At 46.7% G+C, this 21,605-nt stretch overlaps 2 protein-coding genes across 4 annotated transcripts in view; one reads left to right on the top strand and one right to left on the bottom strand.

Annotated features, from left to right (window-relative positions):
• Window positions 1-7,599, bottom strand: part of LOC140250551 (uncharacterized) — a 28,554-nt gene extending 20,955 nt beyond the window's left edge. For 2 of the 3 annotated variants that reach the window (XM_072333328.1, XM_072333331.1), the window contains exons 1-2: window positions 7,041-7,599; window positions 1,418-1,540 (exon numbers count right to left, since the gene is read on the bottom strand). The gene's annotated coding sequence lies outside the window, so the exon portion shown is untranslated. Of the gene's footprint in view, window positions 1-1,417; window positions 1,770-7,040 lie in introns of those variants that run through there. The other variant, XM_072333329.1, reaches the window with a different exon arrangement.
• A 2,853-nt stretch (window positions 7,600-10,452) lies between these two features.
• Window positions 10,453-19,885, top strand: LGALSL (galectin like). The gene is made up of 5 exons (XM_072333880.1): window positions 10,453-10,837; window positions 11,022-11,093; window positions 11,252-11,340; window positions 11,738-11,915; window positions 14,480-19,885. Exons 1-5 carry the CDS (start codon window positions 10,805-10,807, stop codon window positions 14,621-14,623), a joined length of 516 nt encoding a protein of 171 aa, XP_072189981.1. The 5' UTR covers window positions 10,453-10,804; the 3' UTR covers window positions 14,624-19,885.
• The last annotated feature ends 1,720 nt before the right edge of the window (window positions 19,886-21,605 follow it).

Here is a 21,605-nt window from a genome sequence, read left to right on the forward strand (position 1 = left end):
CAGGTCGGATGTGTCTTGCTCCAGAAACAGGGAGTGACTTAAAAGGCCCAAAAGAAGAGGGAAGTGTCTGCATTTGCAAATGCGTGCGTGTCTCTCCGGCTTTGAGTGCATACACGCACATTCAGGGGGAAAAACCTCCCAAGAGAATCACAGAATATCCACCACCAGATGACAAGGAAAAGAGATGCCGAGATCTTTGAATGCATTATTTTCAGTGAATCACTCCTGCAGTTTAAAGCCATACCAGCATTTCCAGAAAAACTTTCAGTTATGTAAACAAATGTAAAGAAAACAAACAGCCGAGAACATTTGAAGATAAAAGGCTTGAGATAATAAGATTAAGAACCTTCATAAAGTTGTAGAAGTTGCACTTCTGCAGACTTTGACACTCACGGCCGGGTTTCTACCAAATGCTTCAGCTCCAAGCTGGAGGACCTGGTCAAGAAATGCATTAAGTCTTCCCTATGAAGTTTTCCCCTAACAAGCGTTTATTCAGGCTCACTCTGATGCTGAAAATACTAAAGATCCTTTGCAAAGAGTTCACACGCTTAGATATGGCAGATACAGAGGAGAGAAAAGGGAAAAGCTTGTGCAATAATGGATATGGGCTGGTGTGTTTCAAGACAAACATTTCAGCCTGAGAAGTTGCTGCACAGATCAGTGGCTGCCAGAGGGGCTGTCTGCCAAAACTCCTCTGAAATTCAGCTGCGGTTGTAGGCAACCAGTAAGAAAATGTCTCACACGGCAGCACAAACCTCTGTTATCCCAACACAAAACAAAGATGGGATGCAAATGAAGGCCTTGTGTAGCTAGCTGGAAATGAACCCTCGCTCCCTGACTCTGAACGCAGCCCAGTGAAGTGTGAGACAGAAGGGGACGGAAGTGCACTCATTCTTGAGCTTATACATAGTGAAAATCCTGCCCACCAGTTCTTCTGAAACTGCTGCAACCACACTGAAAATCTGGCTGAGTTACATAAGGCTTCTGCCACGTCAGAGCTGATGGAGCAGGACCTGGCGGTGCCTCTGGCTGCGATGCCAGGGCTTTAAATACTGGCTCAGCCACGGGCATCCCATGCAACCCTGGGTGAGCTGTGATGTCAGCTGGTCAATCTGTTTCAAGGCTGTGTAACTAAGCTGAGTGCTTCCTCTCCCACTTCTGTCTATGGGGACTCCATGTAACCCTGGGCAGAGACACCCTCTTATCCTACAAGGAGTAGTATTCAGTGTGGAGGGACATGGACAGGCTGAAACAAAACCCCTGACAGAGCATGCTAATTGCTTGGCATTTTTCCCCCCTCCACTGCTTTCCCTTTTTTTCCCTTGTAGACTTTCTATGCCTTGAAGACCTCTTCTGTGACAGGAGCCCACATCAGCCTGCAGTGATGCTACTTCCAAAGAGGAAAGGAACCACATACCTTCCAAAACTGAGTTTTTCTGGCTTTCCTGACAGATATTCTGCTAGTCATCTGTTTGCATGCAGATGTCTTCAGGGCAAATGGCTTCTGCGTTGCCGGTTATACCGTGCATTCTGTTGGTATCTATCACACACACAAAAAAGTTGTTTTTAATTAAAACAGGCTGAGCAGGGACTGGTGCCCTATAGCTGCAGTGGGCACTGTGCCCAGGTGAGTAGGAGTTGAGACTGGCAGTCTGGAGACACACAGAGGATCTCAGAGGTCAAGCAAGGGATTTCTCTCCCTTACACTGGGTATTTACACTGTAAGCAACAGACCTCCTCCTCGTGCTTCTTTTACACTCCTCAGATTCTTCCAGGCCACTGTTCATCCCCACCTGAAAACAGATGTTGGAAATACCAGATTCTTGACTTTGCAGTGATTTTTATCTTTATAAAGGGAGTCTCAATGTCAAGCTGGTGGAGCCTGAGCTGAAAGTCATGAGATGAGTCTGATTCCAACTCACTTGACCCCTCACAGCTGCCATTTCCTATGGTGATGGTGGGGATATATTTGAATTGGATGCCTGTGAATGAAGAACAGTGCCAAGTTTGTTTTATTTACAGTTACATTCAATTACAGGACCAGCTTTCCCAACATGTAAAGATAAAACTTGCTCTCGCTAGCATAATTTATACTGGTTCCCATAACCCAAGCATTTTTATGCCAGAACAACCACATACACCTCTGCTATGCAAGTACTTTAACATTTAAACGCCCCAGAATTGTCATTAAACATAACTTTCCCTATGTAACACTGCTCCACAAAAAACCATTTCCAAAAGGAGCTACACCCTAGGCAAAGGGGACGAGATAGATATCCCTGTCAGACCGCGCACAAGAAACATGCACCATTACCTTGCTGACACTTCTGTGTTGCGGGAAGCCCGCCAGGTTAGGAAGTGAAATTAAATACAATAAACCTATCCAGCTGTTCTCTAGCACAACACTGAGGGAATCAATGAGATAGAGCTGCTCTGATGGAAAAAAAAAAACAGAGCTTAGTGCATCACCATTCTCACTACATATTGATGCAGAGTGGCCGCAGGGTTTGTCCATTTAACTAGCCTACTACTTTCAAAATGGGTGTTAGTGTGTGCCATTACTCGACATTTCTGCTTTTGGAAAGCTCTGATGAATTGTCTGAATAATCCCCCACAAGGATGCTGAAATTGTCTGAACAATTCTTCATGGGGATGCTGAATTCAGTGCAGCTACTGAAACAAGTGACAGGAAACACAGCCATTCCAGGACCAGACACTCACAGGACACCAACTTGCTATTCAGGTCACAGGCCCTGGGCAATATGGCAAATATGGCAACCTTGGCTTTGAAGGGCAAATGGAAAGCTGAACAGCAGATGGTTTGGTCAGTAAATGCCCTCCAGCACCCCAAGGTTAAAAGGCACGCAGCCTCTTCAGGAATAGGGCACACCAGTAGGGAGTGGCTAGTAACTTTAGTATGTAACTAAGAGTTAAATGTGATCATTGCAAAATCAGGAAATATTGTTTTTTGTCACAGATGACTTTGGGAAGGAGGTTGTACCATCCAAGACATTCAAGTCGTGCTTGGAAAGCCCTCTTCAGATGAGAAGAACGTGAGGCTGGGAGCTACACAACGGAACTGAAACTGCAGGAGGAAGCCACAGAGAAAAGATGGGGAGATTAGGAAAAGGGAGTAACGTGGGGAAACTGGAAGGATCTGGAGGAGACTTGGAGGAGGGAACAGCTGGAAAATCTGCTTTGTTTAGTCAGTGGACAAACAAAGCAACTCCTCCATCAATAACAATTACTCATCTTTGACGCCCAGACCCCAGATTGGCAAAGGGCTTAGGTGTGGTGACAGCAACACCAACACCTCCCTTCAAAGTGCCTGGGTCCAGAAGTGGAATTCCCAGTCTCCATCTACACATCTTCACATCCAATGTGAGCCACTGGCAGAAGCAGTCACACAAAAATAGGATTTGCCAGCTTCGGCAGAAATAACCAACAAGGGAAGCAAAGGAAAAAGCTCCCTTGCTGCCTTCCAAACAAGAGGCCAGTTCCTTGCTTGACCTTTCATGTTGCTTGGTGCATCAGTCGAGGGGACCAGAATGTTCACCAAGAACAAAGGAGACATGGAAGTGCCATCTCCAGCCTAACAGCCTAGCATCTCCTTTCAGAGTATCTACGTCAGCTGGAGGGAAGGAAGTATTGTATTGGCACCAGACCATTGGGCCATAAGGAATGTTAGGCCCACGAATCAGAAAACACTACACAGCCCAGTAAAAAGGATATTGTCCTGGTAAGGTGTGAAGAAGAGGGACCTTCGAGCGGCTGTCCCCATCATTTGTGTACTTCCTCTAACTCTGCAAGTCTGAGGAACACATTAGTAACCCACAAAAAGGCTCAGTGTGAAGAGAAGAATACAAATGAAGCACTTAGGGATGTAAAACACTCAGTAGGCAATCAGAAGCCTAAGAGGCACTGCTAATGATTGAGGGCTTTCCCCACCAGTTAAAACATCTCTCCAAGAGCAACCAGACATGCAGGAAATGCACCCACTGCAGTGTCTAGTTGAAGTGTCATTTGCAGCACACAGAGGGTGAAAATTCTGTTTAGCAAGCTTACTTTCACTTGCAAACTCTGCATTGAGGTCCTGTAATTGATAGTCTCTGCTTCTTTTGAAAACAGTTTCCCAGTGCTTGATGACCCCATGGGAGAGCTAAGAGACTCACTTACCGCACCGCTGGATCAGAGTTTGGTGCTTGGAAAATGGGCCTCAGTTTTCCTACCTGGAAAACTGAAGTACTACCAAGACTTTGAGGTCTGCCCATAAACAACACCTCCAAGGCCTTTAACAACAGAAATATGAAGAGATGCTCTAATGACAGAGATGCTAAACGGCATTATCACAGGTTGTATGATACACTGTGTCATGATATTTAAAATATAGAAAAAAGAAAGTCTGCTCCATTGATATGTTACATATGAGATTAGTAATCTGAGAAGCAAATGTATTTAGGTCTGCCAGCAGACACCACGGAAGAGACATATAAGGTAAAGAACCTGCGGGCTTGCTAGCAATGTTCATCTGCATTTATATAGCACATTTCTCTTGATGATCTTGAAAAGTTTATTATCAAAGCTCTCACAATGATCCCGTGGGCTAAAAACACAATATGGTCTCTTTTTAATTGATGGGTAAGTTGGACTTAATCAAGAAAAGAAGAGCTGAAGGTCAAAGAGGGTGAATGACAAAGCTAGACGGCCTAACCCTGCTAACCATCTTTCCCAGCACTAGTATGAAGAAGAAGAAAGCAGATAGGGGTGCACTGTTCATCAGAAGGTCACACTGCAAGCCATTTCAAAGGAGTTGCCTTGGCCAGATCCCTGTATGAACTCATAGACACATTGTACCTTGAAACTCCAAGCACAGAAGACCTGTGGCATCCACAGCCTACTTGTAATGGGTCTGTCAAAGCTAATAAAACCAGTCTCTTATCAGTAAGCTTCAGTTTCCTGCCAAGGAGGCTGAACAGACACCTAAAGAATTTTCAGAGCTCACGAATCAAGAAAGACTGAAAATCACTACTTCAGAAATTCCCACCAAAAAGCTCATTCAGCCTCTCCCTCTCTGGGCAATGAGATGTGACAGGACCGTGCCCCAGGGCAGTATGGCTGCAGGCATAGAAGTCTTCACACCAAGAGGTAGGATTCATCAACTGAGTAACTTAAAGAGTCTGACTTAATAGCGAGCCTCTCAGGGTTCAAAGGAGATGCAGCCATGGAGTTGGAAGAGCAATTCGGAGGCATTTAGTGTCTTCCTTTGGAAAGCACTTTTCAGTAAGATGGAACAACTCCACTGAATCAGCATAATGAAGATCCTTGCTGTACCACCCTTTATCTTTCAGAACTCGATGGAGAAACATGTTTAAAACCACAGATCTGCAAGGTAAAAATGTTAACAGATTGCATAGTTTCATAGGGTAAAATATCCCTTACGTTGCAATGCCAAGACGTAGGTCTGTGTGCGCATGCATGGGTGTATGCATGCAAGCACACGTTATTTGTGACTCACTGATTCACAGCAACCATGCCCGACAGAAAGGCTCAAAAATTCTGAAGTACTTTAAATGTTTGGGGAAATGGTCAACAAAGCTGGAGAGCCATACTCCATCAGTGCCCTTGGGGAGGGAAAGGCCACTGGCACCTCATGAACGCACCATCAAAGGCTAATACAAGAGAACCCTTGGACAGAACAGAAGGAAACCAGGCTTTGCTGGCTGCATGGCTGGTGGCATGGTTTGCTGCTCTCCCTGCAGTGTCACAGTGCCTTCACTGCACTTGGGACCTGAGCCATCCTGATTAAGGGAGGAAGGGTTTGGAGACTCTCGCTCAGCTCCGGCGCTGACTGGCTAAGCCAGCCTCTTCCCCCTGCACCTCTGCTTCCTCATCTTTGAAATGAGAATTACGACCTCTGTAAGACACTTTGATGTCCACATGTGGAGTGTGCTGTGGCAAACAGACTTGTTCTCTCTATTTTAAATACCAACTAATGTATTACTGTGCTTTTTTTTTCCCCCCCTTTTGTTTAATCACACTTATTATTAGGAATGGAAATCAATGAACTACCTTGAAAGAAGAAAAGAAAAAAAAAATAGCACAAATAAATGCTTTGAATCCTCCACCTCTTGTGAAGATAATTATGGGAGAGAAAGCAATTTTGAAACAACGGATGGCAAAGTGCAATGCTCAGAAACTATAGGGCACAATGTATTTCTCCAAGGCTACTGCTGAAATCCACCCCGTGGTTCACTGTTGCAATATTCCTGTTCTCCTCCCTTTTCCAAGCCACGTACAAAACTTGCTTCCCAAATAAATTATTTAGCCCCTGACTGCTGCAATGCACAGCAGGATGCCTGTCAGAGCAAAGTGTTACTAATGGAGGATACCACACATGATCCAAGAAGGATCCACAGCGCCTTAGTGAGAATACAGCAGTGAAACCTTGCTCGATCAGCTGCCCAGAGACACTGCAAAACCACGCAGCACAAAGCAGAGTGTCCATCTGTCTGTCCGTGCCTTCCCAGGAACAGCCTTGTTGTGCCAACAGCTGTGCCAACTGAACCAGGATCATTCAAAGGCGCTGTTAGAGGATTGTAGGGCAGCCATCAGTTTTGTGTGCTCATTCAGACTTCTGGGACTGGGTCAGATGCTGACTCTGCTTCTAATGCACCCAAAGCATCACATTGGCTTGGATCACCCAGTTATACCCAGCAAATCCATGGGGGCACTGCCCTGCCTATATGCCCACAACTTGCTCTGCATAAAACTTTAACTGCTGGGGCTGGCAGTTGAAGTCTAACGATATGATTCTCAACATTTCAGGTCGCATTTGCAGAAAGCACTATAAAAACAGTATTAATACGTTGGGTCTATTAACTTATAAATGAAGAACATTGTCTGCCGTGCCTCTAAAATAGTCAGCAGCCCCCGCCCAGTCATGAAGACCATGCAAAGTAACAGGAAACCTCTTTGAGATAGAGCAGTCACTAATAATTTAACACACACCAAGAAAAGCCTTTTGACATGCTGATACTCACGGGAAAAAGCCCCTTAGCAGTCTTCTTCTATGTCCCCTGGAAGATGTGATGAAGACATGATGCATAATGCATCGTGTTCATGAACCCCTCACTTTACATTCATGGGGTTGTCTTGGAAATGATGACACTTTATAATACGTATGTGATGGTCTTTTCTGATGTTAGATTTCAGTTCTGGGAAAAACAGCCAGTTCTCGAATTGTTTTCCATGTTCAGAAGATAGGAAGAAAAAAAAAGCATAGATGAAAATTAAAAGCCAAACATTTGTGAAATGGCAAAGGACTCCAAACTGAAACTGAAAGCAAAAAGAGCCGACACCATGAGATTTGTGATCAAACAGCTGAGTGCAGATAACACCAAGGAAGCCCCACATGGAACACAGCAGGAAAGACCAGCCTCCGAGTCATACAAACACAGTGTCCTGTAGGGATGCCTCCAGCTCCTCACAGCATTATATCTGTCTGCCTCACGTGTTTGGACATTGATTCTCTGTGGAAGAGCAGAAAAACCTTGAACATGAATAGCCTTCAACCCACAGCCAACTTCTTATCTGACATACCTTGATGGACGTACCTTGGTTCCCAGTGCAGAATCCAGCAAACAATCTGCAAGGTAAATATTGCTGATAGACACAAGCTCTGCAGCAGGGCACAGCAGTTGTGTGCAATCAAATGACTCACTTGGGCCAGTCTCCTTGGTTTACATGATCTCTGTTACTGAGAGGCCCAGAAATCTGAGTTTTCCACTGGATTTGTGCACAGCAAGAGCCTTGAAGCCCTTAAGGGCAAGGCTAAGAGCGGAATAATTCAGGAAGCGACAAGAAGCAAGGGAGCCACACAAAATAAATGTCAAGTTTTCACTTAAAGCTGTGAAATGATCTGTATAGACACCAAACACTACGGACAGCCAGATGAAGAGGGGTGCTGCTCCTGGTCCTGGATTCCCTCCTCCGTCCACAAAGATGCGACAGCATTGTTTATCAGCACTGCAGTGAAAGGAGAAACACCTCCGGACTGTTTTACACTTGGCTCAATCCACTGAATCAAACTTATTGCCAAACTCTCCTGTATCACGTTGCTCAGCTCTGAAAGAGTCTTGGAAAAATGAGGACTTTGGGTGTCGTGCCACCCAGAAACCAAAGGAAGCTTCCACGAAACCAGCAAACACCTCCTACCAACGTTGTTAAAAAAGAAAACAAAGCAAATCAAAGAGGTTGTACAAGTCAGCCTATAAACCCAGGCGTGAGGAGAGCGGTGTCAGTGGTAATGGGGCAAGAAGGGCAGGGTAATTAAACCACACCAAAATTGCAATCGTGCTGCATTCCTTCTTGGTGAAGGCCAGCTGAGAATTAGATACACCTCTTTAAATCATCACAGGGAGTGGCTGCAAGATACAAGGTGCCGGGATTAAGATGATGTTCTGGGTTTGCCAGTTCTCAGCAATGGTTTTGGTGGCTGGGCTGGGCACATCATTAGCTCTTCCCAAATGGTATTTGCACCGTGCCATTTCTTTTTAATCTTTACACAACTCTAAGTATTTCAGGAGTCTCAGGTACCCACTGAGCAAAGGGTTGTACAAGCACTGAACTGGATGGCGGTGTCTACCCATGAGGGTTTTTATACTTGGCCAACAAGTCAGTGCCAGCGATACCTAAGTTGTAATTATTTCAGTGGAGCACAAATACTTATCATGCTACCACCAGCAGCCCTACAAGCTCAGCCCATGGATGAGATGAGATGGGCAGATCTCAGCTGAAAAACGCCTGCATGGAAGAAGCCACAGGAGCAGCCTGTGCTGCCTCACTCGTCCCCGGGCTGCTACAGGGCGAGAGGAGAACCTGGCATAGAAACAGAAGCACACAGACCAGTCAGTGCCTGAAAAACACAGCAAGGTCCTCCCCCCTCATAGCTTCACACCGCAGGTTGTTCCAGGCACTCCTTCCAAGGCCAACAGAACAAACACTGCATTTGTGCTCGCTTGTGGAAAACTTGCCAGGAAAGACAAACACAGGGCAAAGCAGCTAGCCAAATGGCCAAGTCCTGCTATCCCATTATTCCAAAATACAAACAGCTACACGGCAAAGACATAATAACAGTGACCTCTCTCCTCACAAGAACTCGTGGCACAAAGGACAGGCTGGCCTGATTTTATGTCCTAGAAACTTAGTCTTGTCCAATGAAGTGGCTCATGGTACAGCTGAGGAAAAGATGATGAGTCATGAAAAGAGCTCTTTGGGCATCATGTGCCACTGTACCACCAACTAAAGATGGAAAAGCGTAGGGCGCTTTCTCTTCTCTCTTAGGCCAGTCACAAAACAGCACAATGCAGCTGGGGGCAGAGGTGACCAACACAGGGGAGCTGACAAAGCCATCAGGTCTACCTCTGGTTCCTTGCTGTGGTGAGCTCATGAGTGCAGATGCCTCACCACTGGAAAGCCAACCCTTCCTCACATGTGACAGCTGTGTGCTCCTGTGATGCTTATGAACCGTTTCCTGGCCGTCTTTGAGGAAGGTGCTTTTCCGTGTGGTAGGGCTGACACCCAATGTTTTGGCATGAAGAAAACGGTCTGGTGGCTTTCCAAGGCCAAGACCTCAGCCACAGGGATCCCACTGCCTGCGTGCCCAGCTGTGCAGGTACAGCTGAAGAAGCCACAGCTTCCATATGTGACATTCACCAGAGGCTTGCACACAAACACAAGCTCTGATGAGCCGCCTCCAGCTGGGCATCCAGGGATGAAAACATCCCCAAATTAGTGGACGCTACTGAAAAAGTAACCAAGCATCCACACACTTGCACAACCTTCACTTAGTCTCAGTAGCTTTTGATTTCTTGAATGGCATCACCAAGCGATTGGCAGCATTTCCCAACAGATACGCTCGGTCATATTGAAACCCCAAGTATTGCAATGACTGAGCTTCTTCCACAGCACTTTAGGCAGCATGACTAATTAATCCTCACGGCGGCAGAGGGGAGGACAGCGACGTTCATCCACCCGGCCCGACGCGTACTGCGGGAGGCTGGAGGTACGTGCACGGTGCCGAGTCACGTCGCCAGAAGGTCGTTCACAACACCAAACCCGAAATGTGAGGAAGCGACGGCAAAATCCCCTCCAGACCCTCGTTCCCAGAGCCCTAAGCCCATCGGCAGCACCACGACAGCGCTCTTGTCGGGACGGGTCACTCGTGCTGCGGTGAAGGGGATGGATTCCTCATCCCTCCGCGTCTGTCCGCCGCGCTGTCCCGCACGGCTCAGGACAGCTCCGGTTCCGAGCGCTCCCCATCCCGAGGGGCTCGCATCCCTCCCGCCGCCCCCATCCCCGCCACGGCCTACCCCGGCCCAGCGCCGCCCCCCGGCCGCCCCCTCTCCCGCCGGCTCCTCCTCAGCGGGGCCGAGACCCCCGCGGGGCCGGGGCTGCGGCCGCCCCTCCCGCCCATCGCCGTCCGGGCCGCGCCTCGGGCTCCTCCGCCCGGCTGCCGCGCCGCGGGGCAGAGCTGCGGAGCGGAGGAAGCCGCGGCATCCCCGCCCTGCCCGGCTCCCCGCAGGCCAGGGGCTGGGCTCTCCTCGCTCCCCGCCGGGCGAGGCAGCGCCGGCCACCTCCCCTTCTGCTCTTCCTCCTCCTCCTCCTCTCTGCCTTCCTACTTCTGCGCCGGCACCGCTCCGGCTCCGCCGCTGCCCCTCGAGCAGCCGGGCGTCCCCCGGAGCCCAGCCCTGCCCCGCCGCCCCCTCCCCGTCCCCGACGCCGCCGCCGCCGCCGCTCGCACAAGATGGCGGGGACCGTGGCCGAGCGGGACGCGCTGGTGAGTGCCGCCGCGGTGCGGGGCTCGGGGAGCGGCGGGCACCTGCGGCGCGGAGGCGGCTGCGGCGGCGGCTGCTGCTGCTGCTGCTGCTGCCCGGGGCGCGCACCTGCGGAGGGGAGAGGCGGGGGGCCGGGAGGGGCCCTGCTGCCTCTGCCTGCCTCAGCGCTCTGCTTTCTACCTGCAGAAAATAGAGGACGGGCATTTAAACAACTCCCTGGGATCCCCGGTGCAGGCTGATGTGTATTTCCCTCGGCTGGTAATTTATTTATTTTTTTTTCCTTGCTGCTTTTATTTTTGGACTCCTTTTAACAACCTCCTTCCTTCCCCCCCCCACCACCCCCAACCCTCCCATCCCCTCCATCCTCCCCCGTTCGGCTACACAACCGAGTGACCCGCCGCCCCTCTCCTTGGCAGATCGTCCCCTTCTGCGGGCACATCAAAGGAGGGATGCGGCCGGGGAAGAAGATCCTGGTGATGGGCATCGTGGACCTCAACCCCGAGAGGTGAAACCCGCTGGGCCCGGCCGGGGGGTGGGAGCCCACCCGCACACACACACACACGCACACACACACACGGTCTCTCCTTTCTACAGAAGGATTATTTTTATCCCTTTAAATATAGCGTGCTGGTTTCTCCTTTGACCCATAGAGGGGGCATTTCTTTACTGGATCCCGTTTCCCAGCGTTTCACTTGAAGGAAAGGAGGACTGGCGTCGGATCACATGCACACATATACATGCGGCGCACGCACCTATCTGTGTGCTTGTAGCCGTGTCCTTTGCCCTGCAGAGCTCTTCGGGCATCCCCTGCATGAGCTCCGTGCTGCTGACAGTCTCAGGGAGCCGTGTTCGGGGTTTCTGTGCTCGTGTTCTGGCTGAAAGCAGTTGTGTTTGCATTGCAGCTTCGGCATCAGCCTGACCTGTGGGGAGTCGGAGGATCCTCCTGCGGACGTGGCCATCGAGCTGAAAGCCGTATTCACAGACAGACAGTTCATCAGAAACTCGTGTGTGGCTGGAGAATGGGGAGAAGAGCAGTCATCTATTCCTTACTTCCCATTTATACCAGACCAGCCTTTTCGGGTGAGTGCGTGCTGTCTCTGTTAGCATCCCCACACTTGTGCTTGTCTGCGGTGTTGATGGCCGAGTTGCTGCTATGGATCACACGCTGTGTTGTGCAGAGCCTGCTTCTCTGCCGCCTTGCACCTGCAGGCAGTTCCGATGGGGCCGTAAACACATCACAGGGTGTTATGACAAGTCGGAGGTTGTAATGCTGTGTGATGAAGCGTGCTTCCTGAGCTTAGTTTTATAGCTATAAATTAGAAAGTACCTCTATGTTATTACTGCATTTTCAAGTTATTACTGGAGAATGTAAATACTCTGTGGGACTGCCGTGGGTTTGGATGGTTTCTATAATGGACGTAGCGTTCGCAGTTTAGCGCTGCTAATGAGGATCTTGTTCATCCTTTTCCTCCAGGGATGTTGCACAGAGGTTGGCCGTAGCCCTTTGTGTCAGCAGATTAAATAGCTAAGCAATAGTGGTCTTCTTCTCTGAACCCTGGGATTAAGTCTCCTGCCAAATTTAAGCCCACGGTCACTTGGAAATAGTGTGCGTGGAAATCCCGTGTGTACAGGATGGACTGGGTTGACCTAGAAGCAGATTCCCATCTGTGCTGTTTATGGCTATGTGAAGATGTCTTTGCTAATCAGGACTAGCAAAGGATGCAGCTGCAGAGGGCTGTTTCTCTCTCAGCAGTTTGACTACGTGAGAAAAAGGGTTGCACGCCTTCTCTGTGCGGCTGACCCAGAAAAACCCTCCTGCTCCCCCCCAGCCCTCTTACAAAACCTTGCTGGCCCCATTGCTTAGTGCCACCATTCTGACCAGCTGCCAAACTCTCGCAATCCTTCTTCCCCCCAAGATAATCCCCCCCAACCCCAAAAGCTCACCATCTCCCCAGGGGCTTGGGCTTTTACAAGGTGTTTATGACAGGTTTCGCTGCCTATTGGTTGCGCTCTACTTGCTTCTGCGATCTCTCCCATCACAGCTGGCAACACCCTTTGGTGCACGTGGGAAATACGCTTGGCAGGGCGTGGAGCCTTGGTCCTGCTTTGGTTGGGAGGGATGGGCTACCTGCTGCCATGGGCGGTGGCTGGGCTCTCTGACAGGCCTGAGTATGTTCTGTGGGTGTCCCACTAATGACAGCTGGCACCAGAGGACAGCAGTATCATGCATATTTAGCATTAGATACTGTAGAATAGGAGTTATTCTTGTTTTTTTTTCCATCTTTTTTTTTTGTTTCCCAAATGGAAGTTGGGTTCCCAGTTACTTTTGCACCTTTGCTGGTCTCCTTCTCAGTGACTAAATTAAACAGGAGTATTTAAGTGCTCTCGCCAATTAACCTGTGATCCAATGGTTCAATTATCATTCTGGTATGGCCCAGGGTGATCTGTGGAAATGGATTGTAAGCAGTGTTGAGGCTAACCGTATCTTTTACATAACAAGGCCTGGGGCTGGATGCACCTGCTGCAGTGACACCAGAGCTATGCAACAGCATGAGTGCTTCCTTGCTGACGTGGTGCACTACCAGGTCCCCATGGGCAGTTTGCTGCTATTTCCCCAGTATGATGTGCCCTAAGTCAGATGCACTTTGGCTTGCTCGGTTTACCACTCACTTCGCTCCAGACGACCAGCCTCAGAAACAACCCAGGATTTACATGTGGTTTCCCTGCAGATTTTCTTCTCAGCCTTCCCTGGACATAGAGGTCAATGAGGGCCCATAGAAAAAATGCATGTTTTGTGCCTTCATGTTTTGGCTTCCTGATGGGGCAGCTCTAGCAAAGCTTATCCTCAAGGCATGAAGCCACCCTCAGCATCAGGGATCTCCAGACTTACCCAGAACAAGTGGTCTAGCTCCTTTCCTTGTGGCTTTTCTTGATTATTTCTCTGGGGCTGTAGGATGAGAGATGAGCTTTATCCTTCCCTGCTGCAGTCCGTGCCTCTTGTGGGCTGCCTGGCTATATTCAAGCTGTACTGTTCTATGTCTCCCTCACTGCAGCCCCAAGTCCAACGGGCAGTCTCATGTGCAGTTGCCACAGTGAAAGCTTTTTAGTTGCACAGCAGCAGTGTATGTGCAGTTCTGGTGTGTGGGAGGGGAGAGCAAACCTATCCCTCTCATGTTTGCTCTCTTCCACTGAATTAATGGCAGCGTGGAAAACATTGCAGATGGAACTGCCCCCTCATTCTGCAGGTGAAAAAAAAATGCACATCTGTAGCAAGGAATGCAAGATGTGGGTTGGGTATACCTTTAATCAGCAGTTTGCTTCTGGCATTGTTCGCAGAGAGAAAACCTCCCTGGTGCCAGTGGGGACCATAATCTGCAGAGCTGTGCACCAGGCTTTGGGGGTTCTCCCCACCGTGACAGTGTGAGACTGGATTAAAGTCTCTGTGAAGTGCAGGCAGATCCCTTGTAGTGTAACTTGGGTCATGGGGGCAAAGTGGGCTCAGTTTTCTCTGTTACATGGCATGTTAGTAGCAAGATGTGTAACCGTACCAGCACTGCTTGAAGGCCAATCCGGTGCTCTTTGCATCCTGTGAAATAACTTCCCACTCATGTTGTGAACACGGTCCATCGTTTTATTTTTTACAGGTTGAGATACTTTGTGAGCATCCCCGTTTTAGAATATTTGTGGATGGACATCAGCTCTTTGATTTTTACCACCGTATTGAAACACTGTCAGCAATTGACACAATAAAGATTAATGGAGATCTTCAGCTTACAAAACTTGGCTGAACTTGTTAGAACTGTAGATTCCAAACCGGCTCAGGTGCCATCATCTGTGTGGAGAAGTGACAGCCGGCTCTGGACACAACTATAGTAGGAAGGCTGCCCCACTCCTTTTCTGTGTGCAGTTCTTCACGCCTCTGCCGATGAACTGGGCTGTTGTCTATCCTAATGAAGAACATTGATGGTTAAATAGACATCGAGCCACTTTTCTTTGATCAAAATAGCCCGCATGTGCTGGATAATCAAGTTGGAACGGATTCGGAAAGACTTGCAGTCTTGTTTCAAATCTCACAGGAAGGTGATTTCTGAAACACAGCACTAAAATCAGTTACTGCACGGCAGTAACAACAACAACAAAAGGTTTTTCTTTTGCAAATATTGTTTCTGCACTGAAGTGGAGTAGTGTAACACAACGTAGGGCCACATGTTGATGTCCTTACTTAGGGCCTGAGCCTGGTTCCACGGAAATCAATGGCAAATCTGCTATTCACTTTATCGGGGTACAATCAAACTCTTTTAGTCCTTAGTCAAGCACAACTCCCATTGATTTCTATGGGATTTTTGCACATGCCCAGGGGCAAGATCAGCTGCTGGTGTTAATCAGCCAACCTCCACGGCTTGCAGTGGCATCCTGCTGATTGCTTCCAGCCGCTGATTTGGTCCAAGGACCGTGCAAAAAAAAACAACTGAATGAGGGTGTGAGGACACTAGCCTGTATATTTTAGTCAGGGTATTTGCATAGAATGTAGATTGTTACAAGTTTTTTGCACAATGTACTGTTAATACAATTTTTAAAGCTTATCTGTAGTTTTATTTATTTATACTCATTGTATGTATTAGTAAAAACGAACAATCTTACTGGTCGTTAAGAACAGCAAAGTGTAAACATTTTGAATGTACAAAATGTCTCGGGTTCTTTGGGGAAACTCCACATATTGCTCTGGAAAATTCACGTTTCTTATTGAACATTGAGTTACATTTTAACGGAGCCCTCTGGGCCCTGGGAAAATGTGGGCATGGTAGTTGGTGCGGGGAGCTCTTTGCATATTATTCACTAAACTGTTTTTCAGGGCTTACTAACTTTGCTGCACAGGATGGGTTTGAGTTCAAGTCAGTCTGTTTTTAAAAACTAAACGGCAAATTTGAAGCTGTGCTTTTATAACTTGAGCAAAAGTGACACTTGGCGGTCTCTTAGTTCAGCAAGAGATCAAGCCTCTTTCCAGGGGAGATGGGAGATTATTTTTTGCACTCATTTGAGAACATATTCGGCCTTTGATATGACAATTAAAACTTGTCTAGACAGCCAAGTTATTAATGCTTGAAAATCATCTGCTGCACATGAATAATAACTTTCCAGGTAGCTTTTTTAAATAGTAGGTATAGCTGTATAAACAGTGTCATTGAGCTACACTATAAATGAACACAACCACTTTCCTTGACTTCTTTAGGACTAAACGCGCTTTCTCCTTGGCTGTTCACAGTAGACCACAGCAAGTCTTTCTGAGTAGTTATGATATAAACACATACTTAGGCAATTTTGAAGACATGTAATGTGGGGACACAGAATATAAAAACATTCTTTGTAGCACCGTATTTTAAAAAAAAAAAGAGAGAGAAAAAAATCTCACAAACAGAACTATATTAAGCTTGCAATAAAGAAGTGTTTCAAAGTAACCAGAACTGGAATATCCAAAATGAAGGGTAGAATGCCAGTTGCAAAGCCTCATTTTGTGCTAATTTGGCCTGCAGTTAAGAAGCCTTAGACTGCAAGCTGAAATTCCAGCTATGGCTCTGCTCCAGAGGCTGCTGAGGTCAACCAGAGTCCTCCAAGCACAAAAGCATAGAAGCCTGATTCTTGCTTCGCACAAGTACAGACCTCTCTGTGAAGACAAGGGGGTGGTGCTGCTGTGAATGAATTAAGAATTGGGCTCCTACCTACAAAATGAGTTAGTAATGGAAATGTTAGCCTTAACATTGAAGTCCCCCGACTTTTTTTCCTTTTTCAAAGTTAAGCGGAAACCTGTTGTGTTCCAGATGATCTTTTTATCTGGTGTATGGCATCAGATTCTATTTGTACTCCGGATTGAACCTCGATATGAAATGTTCCCTGTCTTGCTCTGTTTTTACTCTTCTCCATGATTCATGATGACTGTGTCATTTTTCATTGTATAAAGAATGCTGACAGTGTTTTGGTACAAAATATATTCTTAAAAATGATGGTAATAAAAATCCAAGGGAAAGGTGCTTCCACATGAGCTGTTTGGATTTTGTAGCCCCAAAGCAGATGCAAGCAGAAGATTAATTCTGTTTGGGGAGATGTTTGATGCCCACCCTGTCTAGCGCTTTCTCTAACTATATATGCAAAGCCGTGCTTTCTGATGCAGTGCCATTGCCTGAGGCTGTCTTGCTACTCCAGAGGGCCATAAAATAGGCTGGAGAGAGTAGCACCGTGACCCTGCGGTGGCGCAAAACCAAAAGAGATCTCTCTGACAGCACAAGGCCAAGAGAGATTCCTGCTCTATGCCTTTGCTGTACCCCAGAATAAGGGGTTTGGCTGACTTGACTTTTCAGCCACTTGAGATTCCAGGTAGCTGCAGTAGCTTAGTGCAGCCCTCAGATTTTTCATGACCTGTAGGGTCATGGCACAGCACAGAGCGTAGGCCAAGGATGTTGAGATGAACTCTACAGAGGTCTCTGTAAGCAGTGAGGACCTGGTGATAACCATCCTGCCCACCTTTCCCACCTGCTGTACCAGGCACACTAGTTGGCTCCTGTTCCCGTAGTTACCTGGCTCAGCAAAATGCTGTTTTGAACCTCAGTCTTGTTTTGCCTAACTTGACAGACTGTGGCACCCACCACCTGCTTCTGCCCTGTCATGGTTTCTGAGCAGGGCTTAGAGGCAAGAAGAGCTGTAAATCCACTTTTGCTGGGCAGTGGTTTTGGCTGAGAGCTCATGAAAGGGCAGAAAGTCACATTTAGAGTTTCCACATCTATTTGTGTGTTTAACAGAATGTTGGAAGCCTTTTTCTTTTGCTCTTGGGTAGTACCAGGAAGGATGATGGCTGTGTAACCAAGGGCTGTTCCACGTGTGCTTGGTTTACTTGGCTAACTGCATTCAGAAGCTGGTGCAGTGCAAGTCAGAGAAAACTTGGGCCTTAAATGTTACTGTTCAGTTAGACTTTTAGCTAAACCCAAATGTTTGAGATGGGAGACTGCTGTAAAATTTTTATCTGAATTCTGTCCCCAGAATTTAGGGATTACTCAGATGTTCATTTGGGGTATAAGTCCTACTGGAAGTGAAATCAGACTGTTCCCAAACTGGGACAGGTTTTCAAAGTGCTTTTCAGTAGGCATTGCTGGTCTGTGAACTACTTCGAAGCTGCACTTCCTCAGGAGCAAGCGTGTGTGTTAACCAGCTTTAGAGATCTTTTGCTAGAATCTATGAGCTAAATATTTCCGTGGTTTCCTCTAAATGAGGAAATTCTTTCTGAAATGAAAGAAGCCTTGAATGGGTGAAAACTCTGAAGTGTAATCCCTCAACTTAGCTTAGCTTTATTATTTTTTTCCAAAGGGGAAAAAAATAAAAAATAAAATACCAAAAATATCCCCCCCCAAATTACTTAGTTAAATTTGGAATTGGCTGCGATAAAGCTGATGGTTTTTTCTTTCTTTCTTTCTTTCCTTCTTTCTCTTTTAAGAAATGTGAGTTTATTGACTACTCAGAAAGAGCCTTGAAATATGCTGGGTGATGTGAGGTAGGCTGTCTAAACATATTTCACATGAATGCTTTTTCACAGTCAAGTTGTAAAAATGTTACAAAACACCTTCTTTTCGTGGCACAATTTGAAATGGTTGCCCCACCTTGAAAGAACATTTTGTACTAAATATTCATGTGTTGTCTCTGTGAACTTGCACTAACATATATTATATTCTCCCTCCCCTCCTTGACTAGCTTGAGAAAAAATAGGCGTAATATTGCTAAACCGGTTGAATGTAACATCTGCTTGAGGCATAGCATCTTTCTCAAGGGCTGTTTTGAGTAAACAGCCTGAAAACCAAAGAGAGAGCCTGATTCACCATAATGCTGTGCCAGCTTTCCACCCTTGTCACTCTCCCGAAGTAAGGCTGAGACTGAAGCCCTGAGATTTTCATGTGAGAGAGCAGCACTGAGATTTTATCTTCTGGGATTTAAAAATATTCACTATGGAGGAAATGAGAATAGAGTAGCCACAGCACTTCCAAGCTTGCTACTGGTGGTGTTGTCGCATGACGTACTGTAGTGCTAATGGAACGTGAGTTTAGAGAGAGGTAGCGGGCATTTCAGAGACCAACAAGAGCCCAGTTCTGCAGAGCTAGTAGTGAAGGCTCTTAGCAACCTTCCAGCACTCTACAATGGAGATGACAGTGTGAGCAGCCAGAGTCAGGCTGAGGGCAGACCGGACACTCACCACGACAAGCATAAAAGTTATGAAGAAACAAAGAAAAGCTTTTCATTTGTCCACCAAAGTCTAGGACTACATAGCGGCCTGGTGAAATCTGTGGTCATTCTAGGTTTTGTTGTGATTTTCTCTCATGGATCAGAAAGTGTACAAGGTAAAAGTTGCTTTGCAATGAATGGTGCATGGGGTTAAAATGAAGGCCAACCCAAACGGGGAGAAAAAAATGAGCTACTGACGCTTTATCTGGCTTTGATACACCCTCCCAGCTCCTCCCAGCAATCACTGCTGTTACAAATATGCACAATTACCATAACAAGGAGATTCAGCAGCATGTGCGAGATCAAAATAATAAACTCATGCTTTGCCACGGGACTTCCTTAGCTTCTGTTGCTAGGCCTTTCCATCTGTCTGTCAACAAATAGCTAAATCCTACTGCCTTTAAAGTTCATAGCAAAACGCCTTTTGACTTCCATGAGAATAGGTCTGTAAGAAAAGGGGTAATTCCAGCCCTCTCAGCTGGGACATACTCTAAAAATCTGTTCTTTCATTTTCCTGAATTTAAGCATCAATAAAAGGACTGTTTCTGTCTGTATTATCTTCTCGCACAGAGTCAATAGAAAGCACAGTCTCTCCCAGCTGCAGTAGCACTGGTTTCACAGTTAGCTAATGAAATGTTTTATCTTCATTATCTTTTGATTTTCAAAAGTGAGGATGTGCACGAAATGACGTGGCAATAACAGTAATGTGTACCATTCACCACAGATCTATTTTTATGTGTTGTGCCAATTTCATAATGAACTTTTAATAACAATAAAATGTGAAATCTTCACTGCGGTTTTACTTGGTCTTCTATAACAATTGTTAATACTCGTTACACACCCAATTTACTTCTTCAGCTTCTTTTGTCTTCTGACTGTTTTTCAGACACAGCTAATCCTTCCTCTAATAAAGCTGTAGTGTGACAGTTCGGAATTAGGAGTGTTTCTTTGGTAGCAGTTTGTGTAAAACTCCTTTAAAATTTAAACGCTCTACACAGAACAATCGAATAACTATTGTAGAGGAAAGAATAACTTGCTTACTCATGCAAAACACTCACTGACATCACTGGGCAGTGTAAACTGCAGGAGTTAACAGGCATGTTTCAGAACAGGACAGGACATGAGACTCAGACAGCTGATGACTTTTGCATGGGATAAAACAGCCTCTCTCTGCAGCATAACTCATGCACGCACTCCCATTCACTCCAGTGGGACAAGACTGATGGATATGTGGTGAGCAAAATCACAACACCAGCTCCAGAAACGTAATATTATGGGATCTGGTGTTTCACTTGTTGATGTGATCCTAGCTAAAGCTCATGTTAAAATCAATAAGTGCAAGAGGAAGCTTCGAGGTCTCAGCTTCTTCGGGACCTCAGCTTTTGGGAAAACCAGCATCATCCAACAGGAAAAGATTATGCCCTCTACCAAGTGGTGGCTGTAAGAAATAAGCTAGATTTCTGAGAGAGACCTCAAGATCCAAAGAGCACTGAAGTAGCAGATGAACAACATTTGACTACCGCCAGCTGCATTTTTTTTCCCCCCAGTAAAATGATATGGAATCAGATGTTCCACAAGAGCTTGGATCTATGGCCATTCTTGCTCACAGGCAGCCGGGTAGCTATCGGCTCTTTGTTACTACACACAATCCTAAAAAGGGGTTGGTTAAGAACTCTAGAGAGTACAAGAGTCCAAACAGTGTTAGGTAATGTCTATACAAACCAGAAATAAGGAGGACAGAAATACAACAGGCAGAAATCTGTGTGGCATCAAATAGGAACACTGACTTGGTTCTGAGCCACCAGGAATTTCCCAGTAACTGTGATGAACTTCAGACAAGATTTCACATTAGCAAGTGTCTCCACTATAGTCTCAGATTTCATTTTCCTTCACATGAATGGGGGTAGCAATGTTGCAAATACATGCATTCACCTTGCCTTCCCTTAGACCCTCTCCATGTCAGAAGTCTTGGCAAGATCTGTGCTCTGTGACCCCAGTCAGCCCATGGCAGAAGAGTTGAAACTGGGTGGGCTTTAATGTCCCTTCCAACCCATGACATTCTATGATGATTCTATGTCCCAAGGGGTTCTGGTATACCTAGATAGGTTGAGTGTGAGCCCCAAGCCTCCACTGCTACATAAGTTCACACTCATTCGATATCTTAAGGCCTGAGCATGTTAGTAAGGCTTCTGCACAAGATTCAGAGACTTGGCAAAGTACCCACCTCATGTAAAGGCAGCATCGAGTTCCTGCCAAACAGCAGAACAGCAGCAAAGTGTCTGGGCAAATTTCCAAAGGGGGAGTACATATACCCAGCTTCACTGCTTGCATTGGCTAACCCTTACAGAGATCCTTTCAAAAGCTCTCTCCTTGATCTGTAATACTGAGTAAACTCCAGGCACGTGTTCTGCGTACCTGTTGCAACAAATGCTATATATATTTCTCTCCCATTCAGATCAGCACTGTGTATAAATCACAGCTGGGCCTTATTTTGGTGGAGCATTTCAGATC

The sequence above is a fragment of the Excalfactoria chinensis genome, chromosome 3 (assembly GCF_039878825.1).
Source record: "Excalfactoria chinensis isolate bCotChi1 chromosome 3, bCotChi1.hap2, whole genome shotgun sequence".
NCBI classification, from domain to species: Eukaryota; Metazoa; Chordata; class Aves; order Galliformes; family Phasianidae; genus Excalfactoria; species Excalfactoria chinensis.